The sequence below is a fragment of the Phyllostomus discolor genome, chromosome 9, assembly GCF_004126475.2.
Source record: "Phyllostomus discolor isolate MPI-MPIP mPhyDis1 chromosome 9, mPhyDis1.pri.v3, whole genome shotgun sequence".
Lineage (NCBI taxonomy): Eukaryota > Metazoa > Chordata > Mammalia > Chiroptera > Phyllostomidae > Phyllostomus > Phyllostomus discolor.
The window spans coordinates 15,057,590-15,073,769 of record NC_040911.2 but is presented as its reverse complement, the minus strand read 5'-3'; the positions used below and the strand labels follow the sequence as shown (position 1 = coordinate 15,073,769).

The 16,180-nt window shown below is 37.9% G+C and overlaps 1 protein-coding gene across 1 annotated transcript in view; it reads left to right on the top strand.

The window, feature by feature from the left end:
* The window catches only part of DCC (DCC netrin 1 receptor), a 1,018,954-nt gene that overhangs the window by 605,579 nt on the left and 397,195 nt on the right, over positions 1-16,180 (top strand). Inside the window, exon 6 of the mRNA XM_036010199.1 lies at positions 15,884-16,038. Within this exon, the coding sequence (XP_035866092.1) occupies positions 15,884-16,038 (155 nt within the window). The remainder of the gene's footprint in view (positions 1-15,883; positions 16,039-16,180) is intronic.

Sequence of the window (16,180 nt, the reverse complement as noted above, 5' to 3'; positions counted from 1 at the left end):
ACTAAGTGGCAGGGACAGAATTCTCGCCTATGGCTGCCTGTGCGATTACTCATCTTGGGTTCTTTCAAGGATCTAACACCATGCATTTTAACACGATTAAAGTAAGATTCACAAAGCATCCTTCAGATGAGATGTTGACAGAGGTTAGGCAGTTGGTAAAGGCAGGACTGTTCTTTGAGTCGGAAGAAACACATTTTTTAAAAAATGCAAACATGCAAAGAAAGAACACTTTGTATTAGAAACTATGACATTTCTGGGGATACAATTATTCATCACCCAATCAGCTGTCACTTCAGGAAAAAAAATACCTTGAAGAAATACCGAGGTCACTAAAACAGAGGGCTTTTAAACTGATCCATTGCATCTTGCATGCATCCCATTAGCCTCAGAAGCTTCTGAATAGATTTATTACAGAATGTCTGTGTCTCTATCCAGCAACATGGAATTTTTTTTTTCCTTCAGAGCCCAGAGATCACACTCTGCATTTACACTGTTACTGGTATACTATATTTTAACATCCAGACTTCTGGACAATACCAATGTAGTTCTAAGGGAGTAACTTAGGAATTTTGTCCTCTTACAAATAATATCTAGTTACAAACTTTCCATGCAAGTGGGAGTGTTTATACAAAGTATGCCATTTGCATGGTCTCAGGAAGTGGGAACTGCAGAGCTCCTCCTTTGAATTGGCCCCATGTCGCTCCACTTTGATTCTCCTTAAGGAATATTGTTGGCCAGATGTGGGAGGTCTGTCCTGTGCTTTCTTAGCCAAGTGCAGTCTTAGAGGGCAGGGAAAGCCTTTTTAGTCCACATTTGTGATTTTTTGTTTGTTGAGGTGTGCTGGGGTCCCAAACCATTTGTGCTAAGTCCGCACTGTGGCAGAGATTGGGAAGAGGCTTTCTGACCGCCGTTGGGCCCAAAGCAGGACTCAGCACACGCCCTGCCATGTGTCCTACGTCTCAGCCCCAAGTTTCCCTGTCGCAGGCACGGGTGATCAGTCCCTCTGTCTTCTCTCACTTGGTGAGACCCTAGAGAATTTTATTGCTGTAAAGGAGAAAACTTCTGTCAGTTATGGAGAAGTGTTTATTTTCTGCAATAACTGTGATTACTGTTTATTGTTTTGAGAGAGAGATAAAGTGGGGAAGGGAGGGAGAAAGGGAGGGAGAGAAACGTAGAGGAGAGAGAGCAGCATCAGTTGGTGCCCCATCCAGGGACCGAACCCCACAACCTGGGCGTGTGCCCTAACAGGGAATGGACCCTTTGGTCTGCTGGATGATGACCAGCCAAGCACCACGGGCTAGGGCAAGACCCCAGGGAACTGCAGATCTTAATTACTAAGACCACCAAATTGTCAAACCCTGTGGATTCTCCTTGTTTGTCCTTCATGGTCTAGTGTACCCACTGTCCTTTTAGTAAATCAATGACCACAATATGTGGATTTTAAAAATATATTCCTCCTCTTCCCCATTGGACTGTCTATTCCTTGAGGCCATATACATTGTTCTTTCATCCTTGGTATTTAACACAATGTCTAACAGATGCATGCTGTGTTAGCATTTGCTAAATTAACTCACATTGTTTTGCCACAGGAATGGCAATAGCAGTAGAGACGGCAGGAAGGCAGCAGGCCCTACAGAGATGGAATGCCAAAGCTTGACAATGGCTAAATGCAGGGTATGGGAGAAAGAAAAAGTCGAGTGTGAATCATATACAGTCGCTCCTCAATTTACAATGGGATTACATTTTGGTAAACCCAGAGTAAGTTGAAAATGTCAAAGTCAAGAACGCCTTTAATCCATCTCACCTACTGAAGACCATGGCTTAGTCTAGCTTACCATAAATATGCTCGGAGCACTGACATTAGCTTACATTTGGGCAAAATCATGTAACATAAAGCTGATCTTATAAAAAATTATTGAATGTCTCATGTAATTTGTTATGTATATCAGTTCTGCACCATCTTAAATTCGAAAAATTCTAAGTCAAACAATCATAAGTCAGAGACCATCTGTGGATAAGCCGGACGACAGAGACAAAACACAGCAATAGGTTTAATGAGATAGTAATAGCTGCCGTTTATTGAATGATTACAATGTGCCAGACACTGTTCTTAGTGCTCCGCATTTGTTATCTCACTGGATCTCCGTGTAATAGCCTGTTTTACAAATGAGATACTTAATCAAAATGCTAAATAATTAGTAAGACCAGAAATTGAATTCAGCAATATTTCTCTGTATTCCAGAAAGTCAGAGTTTCTCAAAGTGTGCTCTAAGAACTCCCGAAACCAAAAATTCTGCAGAGGTGGTGGTTTAAAGTGCATGATCCTGGGTCCCACAGCAAGCGTGCCGCAGTGGGGCCAAAGACTCTGCATATTTAGAAGCACTGTGAGCAAGCCTCATGCCAGCTGAAGCCTTATAAACATTGTATTCAATTCAGTTTAGTAAACCTTTATGAGGCTGCTATAATATTGTAGAATTTGACCCCAGATCTACAGATATAGAAAGAAACAGCATAACTTCTTCCCTCCAGGAGCTAGTAGACTATTGGGGAAAGAACAAAGAAGAAGTAAACCATGAAAACACATTGTAGTAAGTGCTGGGGTTGCCAGGGGGAGCACTGAGGAGAAGTGAGTGATGCTGGCTGGTGGTAGACAGAAACAGAGGTGGAGACAGACGCTGGTTAGTTACCAATTTGAGACTCCTGAGAAAAGTCAGGATTAAATATGGTGGCCATTCATTTGGAGTTGAATGGCCACCATATTGAAAGTTTGAAAGTTTCAGGAGATGAGAATGCCAAGAGATTAAAAAACAAGAAGACAGGAACAGAACTTTGGATATACTTATATGACATTTTCTTCTTCAAAGCATACCCTGAATAAGTGAACCACTTATTAGCATAACCAATGAGAATGCCCTTTTGAATGGGCTAGAAACTTCAGACCACTTTGTGAGTTTCCTTTGCAAAAGGAGAGTTTTGTGAGTTTCCTTTGCAAAAGGAGAGTTTTGAAAAGGATTTGCCTGCCTTTTTAACTTCCAAGCTGACTTTCTTTAAGAGAAATGTGTTCTACCGCTGAATGGCCAAGTTGCATTTCAGATGGTCTGTTTCCAGACTGTATGCCTTAGCGGTTTTGTTATTCTAATTTAACTTTTGCACTAGCAAATTCTAGCAAACAATTAATTTTGTGGATAAATAAGAGTCCATTCCTGCTCTTCCTCCATGGCACCCCATCTGCTCAGTGTTCTCTGATGGCATTTAACCTCTCCAGCACCTGGCTCTTGCCTGGCCTGTGATTGCTCAGCTGGAAGCAGAAAACAACATGCCTAAAATTTGTGAAATTCCCCTGGATGGAATAGGTAATGGCCTTGACATCTTAAAACATGTTTTTTAAAGGGATCAGTGTTATTATTCTTATGTATTCATATCAGAATACACTGGGAAGGGGGGACCATAAAAACCAGAATTATCTTCTGGAGGGTGGGGCCCTTGTTGCACAGAATTCCTCCACTAGGTCAGTGTTCGAGGGACCCATCTGTATCAGTGTACCAGCTGGCATTGTTGTGAGAGGCTGCATCCAGCTTCAGTGAATTTCTTTGAAGACTTCCAATATATTTGCCTATTTCATGATGGGTGATTTGTGAGTGCACCCACCCACACCATGATGTGTTCAGCAGTTTTTGACCAAAAAAATGGCATGATCCTGGTGCCCCACCCTCCTTATTTACCTGATATCACCCTGAGCAACTTTTTTGTTCATTGCCCCAGATGAAAAAGTCCTCAAAGGAAAACATTTTGCTGATGTGGAAGAGGTGAAACTAAGAAACACCAAAAGGCATCAAAATTGACAAGTTCAAAAACTGTTTTGGGCAGTGGGAAAAATGTCTCAGTAGGGGTATTGCATCAAATGGAGAGTACTTTGAAGGTGACTGAAGTTTAAACATGTAAAAATAAATGCACATTATTTATAAGTAAATGCTAGGTTTTGGGGGCCCCTCATATATGGCTATATATGTGTAATATGTATATTTGTAATATGTAATATATAATATATATTTGTTTATAATATGTAGAGTCCTCTAAAGTATAATGATCCAGACAGAGGTTTAAGAGTAGAATTCTTAGCAATCAACAAAAATTTCTAAATCTCTTTTAATGTAAATTGCTGTCAAATATGTAGTAAATTTTGCTGTTTTTAATCTAATGCATGCTTTTCTCATTCACTCTTAAAATTCAGTCCATTTTAAAATTTGTGAGCTATTCTTTTTTTAATTTAATCTTTTATGTTTGATGTTAGAGACAGGGGAAGGGAGGGAGAAAGAGAGGGAGAGAAGCATTGACGTGAGAGAGAAACATTGATTGGCTGCCTCCTGTACATACCCTGACTGGGGACTGAACTGGCGACCTTTCGTTTTGTGAGTTGATGCCCAACCAGCTGAGCCACACCAACCAGGCAGATACCAACTCTTTCAACTAAAATAAACTTTATGAACTCTGAATTTTTAAATCCAACGTATAACTATGAATTATATGCAAATGCTATTTTCATTTACTATATATATAAGAGCCATTCATGTTTATAAGTGAGTTGTCCATGTACTGAGGTTTTATAAATCTTACACACAGACACTTTTTCCATGGCTTTTGAAATCCACACTTGTAAAGCTCTGAAATTACCATGACAATTGCTCTTATCTACAGTGTGGTAGCTACGGTCTCCAGAGGTCAAAAAGCAGGAATGCAAAAGGCAGATAGAGACTCCAAATTGGAATATAATCAATGTTGGAAGCAGTCTTTCACCAATTAATCTTGGAATAAGTAATTTGTGTGAGTACGAAAGGAATCCTGTCATTTTGCAGCAAGACGTTGAACTAATTACCCTTGACCTGACTTTGAGTCACTTTCTGATTTTTACGAGAGACTTGGGTTGGTGTTTATTATTTCAAGCAGTGCATTAATTCTAAATAAATATTATTTTAGTGACAGAATAAAAAGCAAACTGACAATTTTATTTTTCCTGTTTCTCTTTTTTTTAATGCCAACTCTATATGAACCGTTCATGCAGAACAGCATTGGACTCAGAATTTGAAAGCTAAGAGAAAGCTTGGGGCTGATTAACTTTCTTCATTTTAGCCGCTGGGGATGTTCTTAGGCAGCTTTAAGTTAATATGGAAGCTCAGTGTACCCTGAGCAACACCGTGCTCTGTCCCTGAAGGCATTAAATGGTTGGAGAGTAACATCATGGCCGTCTCCTCCCCAGCAACACCTGAAGGGGTTCCAAAGAATCCGAACAAATGGATTCCACGCGAATCTCCTAAATTCTCAAAGTAACAAACACTTTGAAGGTGAGAAAAGTTAAGTTAGGTGCTCTATGTCCCTCCTCTGCCCCACAGTTGAGTCAGGACTGGGAGTCAGGTTTCAGGACACTCCTTTTGCATGGAGGTTTTCCCAGTTCATCCTGTATGCTGTCTCCCCTCAACAAATTCAAGGTGGAAAACTCCCTAAGGCTTTATGTGATCTTGTCACCAGCAACGGAGTTTCTCTAAAGTTTTTCTAAGCAGCCGTGGAGAAGAATGATGAAAGAAAAAGGAAAGGCAAATATGTTTTCCTGCTGTTTATAGCTGTGTACTATTCGCACAAGCTCTTAGAATTTCCACTGGAAATTCTACTTAACCCTACAGTAGTGAGCCCTCCCAGAGGGCAGATTTTTAATTAACATCTTTTTAATCATTTGGACATTTTAAAAATACAAGAAAAGGAAAGGAGATATATCCATACTTCTGTAACCACTGTGACATTTTAGAGTATTTCCTTCCAGGGTTGTTTCTATAAATTGTTTTAAAAACATCACTCTATTAATTCTGTGAAAATAGCCCAGGTGAATTAAAAATCTTCTCAAATTTCAGCATTTCATATATCCTACATAAATATTTGGGTGGCTAGATAGAAATACTTCTATAACAATGTGATCATACTACAGACTGTTTTTAAGCTTGTTAAGTTCAATTTTTGTTGAAGGGCATGATTGATGAACTTCCTACTATGAAACATCTTTCATAATAGGGATTAGTATTCTTATTCATCTTCTCACTTCCCCACTTTCTGACTGTGGTAGTTATGGTATTAGTTATGTCCTATTCAGGTGTACAACAATTGAATTCTTTTCAGTAACATTTTTTCCCACTGTGTTTATTTTTATTTCTGTATAGAAATGTATTCTGTAGTTATCATTAGGCCTTTTATCACAATGCGTAACTTTTTATTTTGCTGGTGCTATTAATTGCCTGGATTTTGTTGTCAGACTTATTTTAGAAGTGGAGTATTTTCTGAACACTTTCATAATTGAGAATGTGGCTTTGTAGACAAACAATCATATATAATATTCTTGGATGATATTGCTCCATTGTGTTCTGACATTGGATTTTACTATATGGGAACCCCATTCCCCCCTAACCCTCACAGATGTATTTTGATTTTGATTTTTCTGTCTGGATGTTCAAATAATTCATTGTTCTCCAGATTCAATAGCTCAAATATATGTCTCCCCACGAAGAATTATGTATTCAGTTTCCCAAGACCATAGTATAGTTTTTCGATCTGAAAACATAGACTTATTTTTCAGGGAAAATTGCCTATTAGTTTATCTGTGTATGTATCTTCTGTTTGCATATGGGCTTGCTACATCAATAATGCCAGTTATCTTAATATTGGATCACCTTCGCTTGTCTTTTTTTCTGGTGCAGGCTTTGCCCTAATTACCTTAGTCCCTTTGCCTTTTCACCTCCGTTCTCTGATTATCTCAAGTCTCCTCTGTGTTCGTATTTGAGTTTCAGTGCTGCCAGTTATGTTACTTGTGCTTTCTAATTTATGAGGTAGCTCTCTAATGATGCTGATTTAGTCCTTGATTGGTTTTCTTAGGCCTGCTACCTCCCTAACCATTTTGTTTTGTTGTGTTGTTACCTAGTCTTTGACTCCTTGTTTTATTGAATTGACTTTCATATTCAACAAATTTTATTGTGTGGAGCAACTTGAGGAGTTTCCTTCCGGTTTACCCTTGTATTTTCTTTTATCTTGCTCCATGTGGGTTGCTCTGTCCAGACACTATTTGTTCTAACGCAGTAGAAGTTGCTTCTAGACTTATTTACCTCCCATCCTAAGACCGCTTCTCCTGTTTGAAGGCTGAATATTTCAGGTCTATGCATTTTTTAAAATAAGCAGTGGGAGTGGTCATGGAGTGAGGTCAGCGAAAGCAGCATCCAGCCTCCTTGAGAAGCCCCAGGTTTGCTGGCTAGTGCTGTCTGCTGTTCTGTTCCATAAGGGAGGGGCTGGTCCTTGGTTTCAGTGGTAGCCCACAAGCCTTCACCCCAGCCAGTCTCATCTCACAGATGTCTCTTCAACAGCCACCACCAATCCTCCTCACTCGGAAGAGGGAAAGCACAGGAGGCTAGCCAGAGGTTTTTCATTGCTTTGGATTTGGAGGTGCTGCTGACAAAACTTAGCCTTTTCTCCAATCTTTAGGATGGTTTTTGGGGGTTTAAAGACAGATAAGGAACTAAATACTACTCTACTTTCTGCTCAGCTCCAGAAATGCCTTTAAAAAATTTTTTTGCAACAGACTATACTTTTCTTTCATTGCTGTGATTGATTTTTATGTGTGTGTGTGTGTGTGTGTGTGTGTGCATGCTGAGACTTACTTTTTATTTTATTAAGTATTTGGGAAGGGAAATTAGTTATGTGTTAGAATTCATTATCTTCTCAGTTCATTATGCTGAAGGATTCCCTTATAGAACATCTACTACAATACTAACAATAAAGGTGAAAAATGAATTTTCTAAAGTAATTTACTATACCTCTTCAATGTGCATTAAAGTATACACAGAAATAGCTCTCATGCATGAAAGAAACATTTTTTTACACTTTTAAAATATCCACATCTTTTACCTCAAACACCAAGACGGTATGCTAGAAACATTTGACTAAGGAAATAATATCTCTCAAGTTTCTGTCAGTATGTAGTGTTAGGAACTGGCAAAGTTCTTTTATATAGTTATTATTTCTGTCAACCTATAACATATGAATTAATATTTTTATCTTGTTTCTCTTAACATGTTTTTAATTCCTTTACAGCCCAAATTGAAAATTGGACAAAGAACAGTGTTTCTAAATTATATATGTATAAATATATATATTTTTGTATTTTTGTGGTTAGATCACACTTGAAATAGATGTCTTCTGTATGGCCATATAGCGTATATAGAAGCATATAGAAATGCACACACACAAACACACACAAACGCACAATTGTTGGAGAGCTGCCAATAGCCAGACTATTGAGGGTGCGCAAATAGAATTCCAAACCCGGGGCAGTAACAACAGTATGCCCACAGACCGAGGACCTTGAGATAATTCTCCTGTCATTTTTATCACTGGCTTGAGCCTTACAATGTTATTCGTCCAATGTGGCCCCAGCCTCCAGAATTAAAGAGGCGGGGGGGGGGGGGAAGCTCAGTCTGGATTTAGAAAGTAGCAACCCTGATTACAGAGAGAGCTGGAGATGCGGAAGGCTAATGGAATTATCTGAACAAAGACAATTGTAAGGAGACACCTAAAATAGTTTTCAAGCATGTACAAAGGACTTGAAAATAAAGGTTGATGATGAGATATTTTTTTATCTCCATTGCATAGAAACAAGAGTTTTTTGATAGGAGGAAAAAAATGGGGGGAGGGGCATATTGTGTTCACAATAAGAAGTACTAATGGAATGTCAAGGGTAAAATCAACAGATCTGAAATGTTTATTTTTCTAAGATGATTGAAATATCACCTTTACCAATTATAGCACAATACTTCTCTATTATATTACTGTAATTAGTATTAATTATAGGGAGAAAGTACACCCTCTTGTTTTTAATGTATTCCTCACCTACCTTTTCCACAGCTATTACTCATTTGAAGCCAGGAAATGACTGACTTCCAAGAGTTTGGCTTATGAAGACTGATACACACCCATGTTTGTTTATCTAATAAATATTTATTATCACCTGTCCCCTGTTTGGCCTTGAATGCACAAAGATAGATAAAGCAGTCCCTGTCCTTAGGAAGTTAATAGCTTAGTGGATTCGCATTCAGATTGATGCCACAATGGGATGAATTGCTGTTGAATCACCTGCTTTTCTGTCATGCAGTTTTCAGTAATGATATATTTACCACTTAGGCTTACCAATATGTCAGGAAAGAAGTGGTGCGCATTCTGGAAGGTATTAGCAGGGCCCAAACAATATCTCACAATCTCAATCTCTCTCTCTCTCTCTCTCTCTCTCTCTCCTCTTTCTTTCTTTCTCCCTCCTCCCCTGTCTCATTTTGTCTAGAAACAATCACTGTCAGACAACACTGAAATACCTCTTTGAACAGAAAATCCATAGCTTAAAAAACATTTGTTCCTATAACAATGGCAGCCCAAGTCAATATTAATAGAACAAGACTTAAGTGTACTTTTGTTTCCAATATGGAATACATTCTAGTCATTTAAAGGTAGAACCCATCTTCATGCAACCTAATTTTTTGGAGAGTACAGACAGGTATGTTTGAGAGATAATTTGAATAGAGAATGCGATGCAAATTTCAATAACCAGCCCTATGGGGGAGGACAGGTGTGTAGGTAGGAAAGAGAAAACTAGAGAGAGATATTCAGCAGATTTCAAGTTGCTTGTCACATAAGAATAAGCCTGGAGAAAAGTGTTGGATTGGGCAGAGACACATCACGCAGCACCTGTCTGAAAAAAAAAAGGGATAAGGAGGATAATACATTTAGTTATCAAGTTAGCTAAAAAAGAGTTACTTGGGCAATAATAGCTGGTACAGGAAGAATTGAAACTATGAAATGAGAGGACAGTTTCTGATCTATAAGTTGAATAGTATTGATTATTCTGTAAACAAGGATTTGGTTCATGTATGTCTAACATGGAAGCCTGAATTTATGTGGAATAGTTTCCATCCTATGAAACATTATCTCTAAATTTAACATTGGATACCAGATTGCTTCCTCTGTAGTAATCTCAATAGGATGACATATGGCACTATGGCTCCTTAAAGTGAAATTATCTGTTAATAAATGATCTAAACTTAAAAGAATCCATTTACTTTGGATATAGAGGTAGCCCAACTTGCCAGCAAATAGATCCTAGGTATTTGGTGTGGCCACTTTCTTCAGATATATGCATTCAAGAGAAGAATAATAGGCTTCTGTCCACTATTTCAACACAAATTACCCAACTCCAAAGGGCCTGGAGAGACAGAGAGAGGTGTCATGCTGATGGAGAAAGGGAAGCAAGCTGGCCTTCCACCATGCTCAAGGCAGAAATGCAGCCACCCAAGGATCACACAATTTTTATATTCCTCCTAATAAAATCTCACCAATCTGTTTTTATTGCTTGGCTCTTTACCATTCACCAGAGTGATTTTTGCTGTCTGTTGTTCATTTAAACCATCTGCATAACTTTAAGTATAACTTTGCAGTTTCAAAGAGCTATAGTAGGTCTTTAGAATGTACCGAATCTTCTCAAAGTCAAGGTAATATAAAGGATATTAATTATGTATATTAGAGCCTTATTAAAATTGACCTGCATTTATGACCTAAATAACTGGAAAAGAATAGCTAATGTATCTAAAAGTAAAAAGACTAGAAGACAAGTCTAGATAAGATTAGGGAACAGTATGGGGCATTGCTAAAAATACTTATGAAGCACCTATTATGTGAAATAAAACCTGTAATACTATTTAGATTGGGTAGGCAGGACCCTCCTAAGTTCTTTAAATTTAGGGACTGAAATTACAGAAGAAATTTTCCTCTACAAAATTCCATTGATCTGTCACTGCATAGAAACTTCTTCAAAAAATCGTAAATTTAGGGAAAACTTTTACTCAAACTGAAGATTTCATTGTACAACTCTATGATTATAGTTTAGAGGTATCTTCCATCTATTAGTCAATTCTAAGTATAATAAGCACATTCTAGAACAGAACTGTGTTTTTCTATATTTTTGTTGCTTATTAGTCATTATTTCTCTTTCCTTCAGCTCTCAAAGAAAAGGAATTGTCTATACATGTACTACAAGTACTTGAGAAGATCCTGAGAACCCAAGATATGATGGAAATGGGCAGGGGAGGGCAAAGGGGGAAAACTCGGGACACTGTAATAGTGTAACAATGCAAAAATGTGGGTAATTTATTTTTAGCCACTAATTTTATTTTATCCAAAGGAAGAAAGCATAATGAAAATCAGTATCTTGTCTGAAATTGTGGTAGCTGTGTACATGTATGTTAAGCGATTTTCTAAAAAAGGAGTAATATTATAGAAAGGGAACAATGTGATAAACTTGAAAATTCATGAAACTTTATCTTTATTAAGTCATTAAGAAACTGCTGCCCACCATACTGTTTAAAGTAGTGAAATCATTTTTCTACCAGAGTGGAAGAGAGAAGGCACTATGTAATATCCAAAGGGAATGAAAAGGAAAAGCATATGCTTCAGGCCCCATCTTTAATCATTGTCTAGCTAGTAAATAATGATATATGTGAAAAATATCTTAAATAATAAGTGGTATAAAAATTGGGAACAGGAAGAGCCCTCAAGGAGCAGGAAAATCCATTGTCAGTTCATGAAAGACAGAATTCAAAGAGGGGGTATTTGAATTCCTTTTTAGAGAATAAGTAGAAGTTATATTACATGAGGAATATAACTCCATGCAGGGATCCACGATCAGAAAAATACTGGAGAAACGAGTCTACAGCCATTGATAAGCCATATTTACCCTTTAGTTCCAATTTCAATTTGTCCAGAGCTGAGAAACATGTTAACATGAGTATTATTCATTGGCCCTAAATACAAGGCAGCAACCATACAATGGAATGAATAGATCTCAGCCTGTTTGACCACAGAAAAAGACAAAGACATCAAATAAGAAGATAAAACCTGAGTAAACTTCATTTGTCCACTTTCTCTCCAAATAACATTGATCAAAATTGTATTAAGTAATATATTGATTTCATGTTCACATGATAGAGCCTCTTCCCCCAAAGAGTTACAAACTAAGGTGACCTTGTCAAGGGCTGTAAAACTGGTGAAATAAATACCACAGTTTTTCTAAAAAGACAGAAAATTTTGCAAGAAAAAAAATCAGGACATCCTTTTTGGACAAGTGGATTCATGAAGAATAGGTAGGCTGTCTAGACTCAAGATGAAACGGAAAACAGTTCAGGATGAGAAATCACATGGACGAAGATTTGGAATTAGAAAAGGGCCGGGTACATTGTGAGGCTGAGCCATAGGTGTGTAAAGGATGTGTGGATAGGTGAGCTGAGAAAGGCCAGGTACCAGCTGGGTTAAATATTATTTAAAAGTAAGGATCCAAAGCTCTTACCTAACTTCTAATCCAACCCCGGCCTATATATTTGGACTTTTTCAAGACCCCTCCCAGCTTTGTAAGTATTTTAATTCTTTTTGCTCAGAGAAGAGCTTTAAGAATTATTTCTGAAAGTTATCCAAAATAACAAATACCCAGTCTGTTCTCCAACTAGCCATGCTATGTCATTCTTTGCTCTTTATTCCATCCTCCATTATTCATTGACATTGTATTTTTCCAGACAATAAAATAATTTTATTTTGGAGATACATTGTTTCTGTGACATTTGAAACTCTTTCTCATCATCTTATACCAATGCTGCCACAACAAAGGGTGAATATATACGTTTTATTGCTTGAGTCCTTTTTTGTATTAAATGCATCGGGGTGATAGTGGTTAGTAGGATCATACAGGTTTCAAGTGCACATTTCTGTGATACATGATCTGTACCTTGCACTGTGTGCCCACCACCCAAAGTCAAATCATCTTCCATCACCGTATACGTACCCCCTTTTACCCTTTACTACTCCCCCACCCCCTTTTCTCTGGTAACCACCATACTGTTGTCTGTGTCTATGTGTTTCAGTTTTATATCCACATATGAGTGAAATCACATGATTATTAGCTTTTTTGACCAATTTAATTCATTTAGTATAATATTCTCCAGGCCATCCCTGTTATCACAAATGGCCATATTGCATCATTTCTTATAGCTGAGTAGTATTCCATGGTCTATGTGCACCGCGCTTTCTTTACTCAATCATCTTTTGAAGGACACTTTGGTTGTTTCCGTTTGCCCGGGTTCTTACTAGCCTCAATCACAAGTCTTTGTTGAGTGTGTGCTGAGGGTGAGGCAGTGTAGTAGGCATTGAGATACGAAGAGAAATCTTTTGTCCTTGTCCTTACCATATAGATTACTAATGACTGGTGACACATGTCAAGACAGGAAATATACTTTTTGAAAACAGGAGATTTGGTCCCATTCCTGATGCGTGATATCATTCTCTCATGAGACTTACTCCCATTTCTGATATGTGACATCTTTCTCTCCCTCTGTGTCCCTCTCCTCACCTATATGATGTGACATATGTTTATAGATGGGTATTTATTAGTGTACAAATATAGTTAGAGTTTGGCCTCAACCTCATAAAATAATTTCAAGATTCACTCACAGATGTCACCCAAATTTTGAACACTCTGGTATAGACATAAATGATTCCAGGAAATCTGATGAACATGAACACAAAGGATAGACTCACTCAGTTGTCTTGGTACCAGAAAAGGACTTAAAGGGAAAGCAAAAATAAACAAGATAGTTTGCTTTTTAATGCTTCTAGTTGTTTATCTTCATTATATGTGAGGCTCTGGAAATAGTTATCCTCCCACTGGAATTTTCAAGGGGCAAAAGACACCGTTATTTCAAAGCAGTTTACCATGCAGGCAGCGGACTCAGACTCTCCGACTCCACAGTCTGCAAGCTGTGTGATTTGGAGAACGTTTCATAAGCACCTTGTACCTTCATCTCGTTGTTTGTAGAATGGGGAAAAGAGAGGCTGCCTCAGAGAGTTGTGATGAATATAAAAATTCTGAAGTGCTGAGACTAATAAACTGTGCATGGTCAGCTCTCAAGAAACATTGGATATTGGCTAGTGAACATACACTTGATCGAAATCGGTGATAAAATTGAGAACACAATCCAAATGAAACAACTAATATATCTGCTCCAAAACAGAGAGCTAATATATTTGCTCAGAGGCAGTCAAGAAATATGTCTGATGTCTTCTGGGTCATCATCAGTGAATTTGGCAAAGGGCTATAAAAAGTCTCATTCTAATGTTGTTATCATTTATAAATAAGTTTTGCCCCAGTATACAATGAGGACACATTCTCTCTCATAAAGCTCTCAGACATACTCTTTTCTGTGTCTTTTCTGTTTGTGAATATTAATGCATCCCAGCCAAGTTTTCTAAATCAGTTTTTCACTGTGAAAGATTAAAGAGTTTAAAAGTTGTTTAGTAATAAAGGTCCAAATATGTAGTGGAAAATCAGGACAATAAGACGGCCGGAGCGAGGACAGGGTTGGGGGTCAGGGAGAGAGAGCAAGAGAGAGAGAGAGAGAGAGAGAGAGAACCCTGGCTGGTGTAGCTCAGTGGATTGAGTGCGGGCTGCGAACCAAAGTGTCACAGGTTCGATTCCCAGTCAGAGCACACGCCTGGGTTGCAGGCCATGGCCCCCAGCAACTGCACATTGATGTTTCTCTCTCTCTCTCTTTCTCCCTCCCTTCCCTCTCTAAAAATAAATAAATAAAATCTTAAAAAAAAAGAGAGAGAGAGAATGAATTGTGCTTGAGATTGCTAAGATCATTAACATAGAAAAACTAGAACCTGAATTTTGGGAGCTTTCTGCTAGCTTTTCCATCAAAGAGTATAAATTCACTTTGACATCAGAGTCAGGGTTTGCTGATTGTGGTTGGAAAGAGCAAAATACGGTGGTTACTCAAAGGAGCAAAAACTGGCACTCCTTACTTATCGAGCGTAACAACAAAAATGACAAAAAAATACAATCTAACTTTAAAGATGGCTACTAAAAATAGACATCTATTTTCTAAGTGAAAAAAAGCTGAAGGTTGCTCCTTCACTGTGAGTTTAACCTGGGTCTCAGGCAATATCAGTATTCAAATCTGACATCACTGTGAGATTCCCAGTGGAAAAGGATGAGCACAACTTTAAAAAAATTCCTCTGCAAGTCAGGGTCTTGAGGGACCAAGCCTGGGAGATTCATCAGCAAAGGTGTGTTATATTTGTAATTTTCTTTCAATTGCAAATTTCCATTATAGAGTAACTAGTATTATGGTAATTGAGACATTAAATTAACTTAATATATCACACGCTGTGCTGAGAAAATAATAATACAAATTGCTAGAACAATAGGAAAGTGTCCACAGTAAAGATGACAGTAATTTTTTGTACCCCATTACCACAGCAAGTTTCAACAGGGAATGAGTCCATCCGGTTAACTAAATCCTAGGAAACTAGAATTACAGGACCACTAAACTGTCTTATTTATACTCAGGGTTGTCTCAGTCCTATCAGATTGTCTTTATTTACTTTATCAGCATAGTTTCTGTAGCTTTATGTACTTTTTCAGTGTCCCTTTATGTAGGTCAATTGTATATAGATACAATACTTGGCTATTCAAAATGTTTATTCTATGTAATATTTTTTTTCCAAAAGTGTTTTTTTCCCCCTCTCTTTTCTTGTGGCAAAACACCATTAACCGAAACTGTTTAACTGCAGTTGGGAGGGGGGGATAGATGAATAGATGAATAGACGTGTTCTACAATAGTTCTTGTGCAACAGACTGAGGGTTTAGGGGAGTTATTTGCATTACAAATATTTTCTATCCCAGAGCCGTGTTTCTGACTCCGTGAAAACCTTAGCATGCAAATTCACATCTCCACCCACTCACTTTTGTTTTCTGTCTTTGCAGTTCCGCCCTGGTTTTTAAATCATCCTTCCAACCTCTATGCCTATGAAAGTATGGATATTGAGTTTGAATGTGCAGTCTCTGGGAAGCCTGTGCCCACTGTGAATTGGATGAAGAATGGAGATGTGGTCATTCCTAGTGATTATTTTCAGATAGTGGTAATTATCTCTTTTCATATCAGCTTTACAGCCCCATTCATTCTTTGCTATGTTTTCCGTTGTTTTCCTATCCCGGGAAGAAAGTCCCTGTTGTGCATTTTTATGATGTGTTAAGAAAATTGTCCCAATAAAGCAAATAATT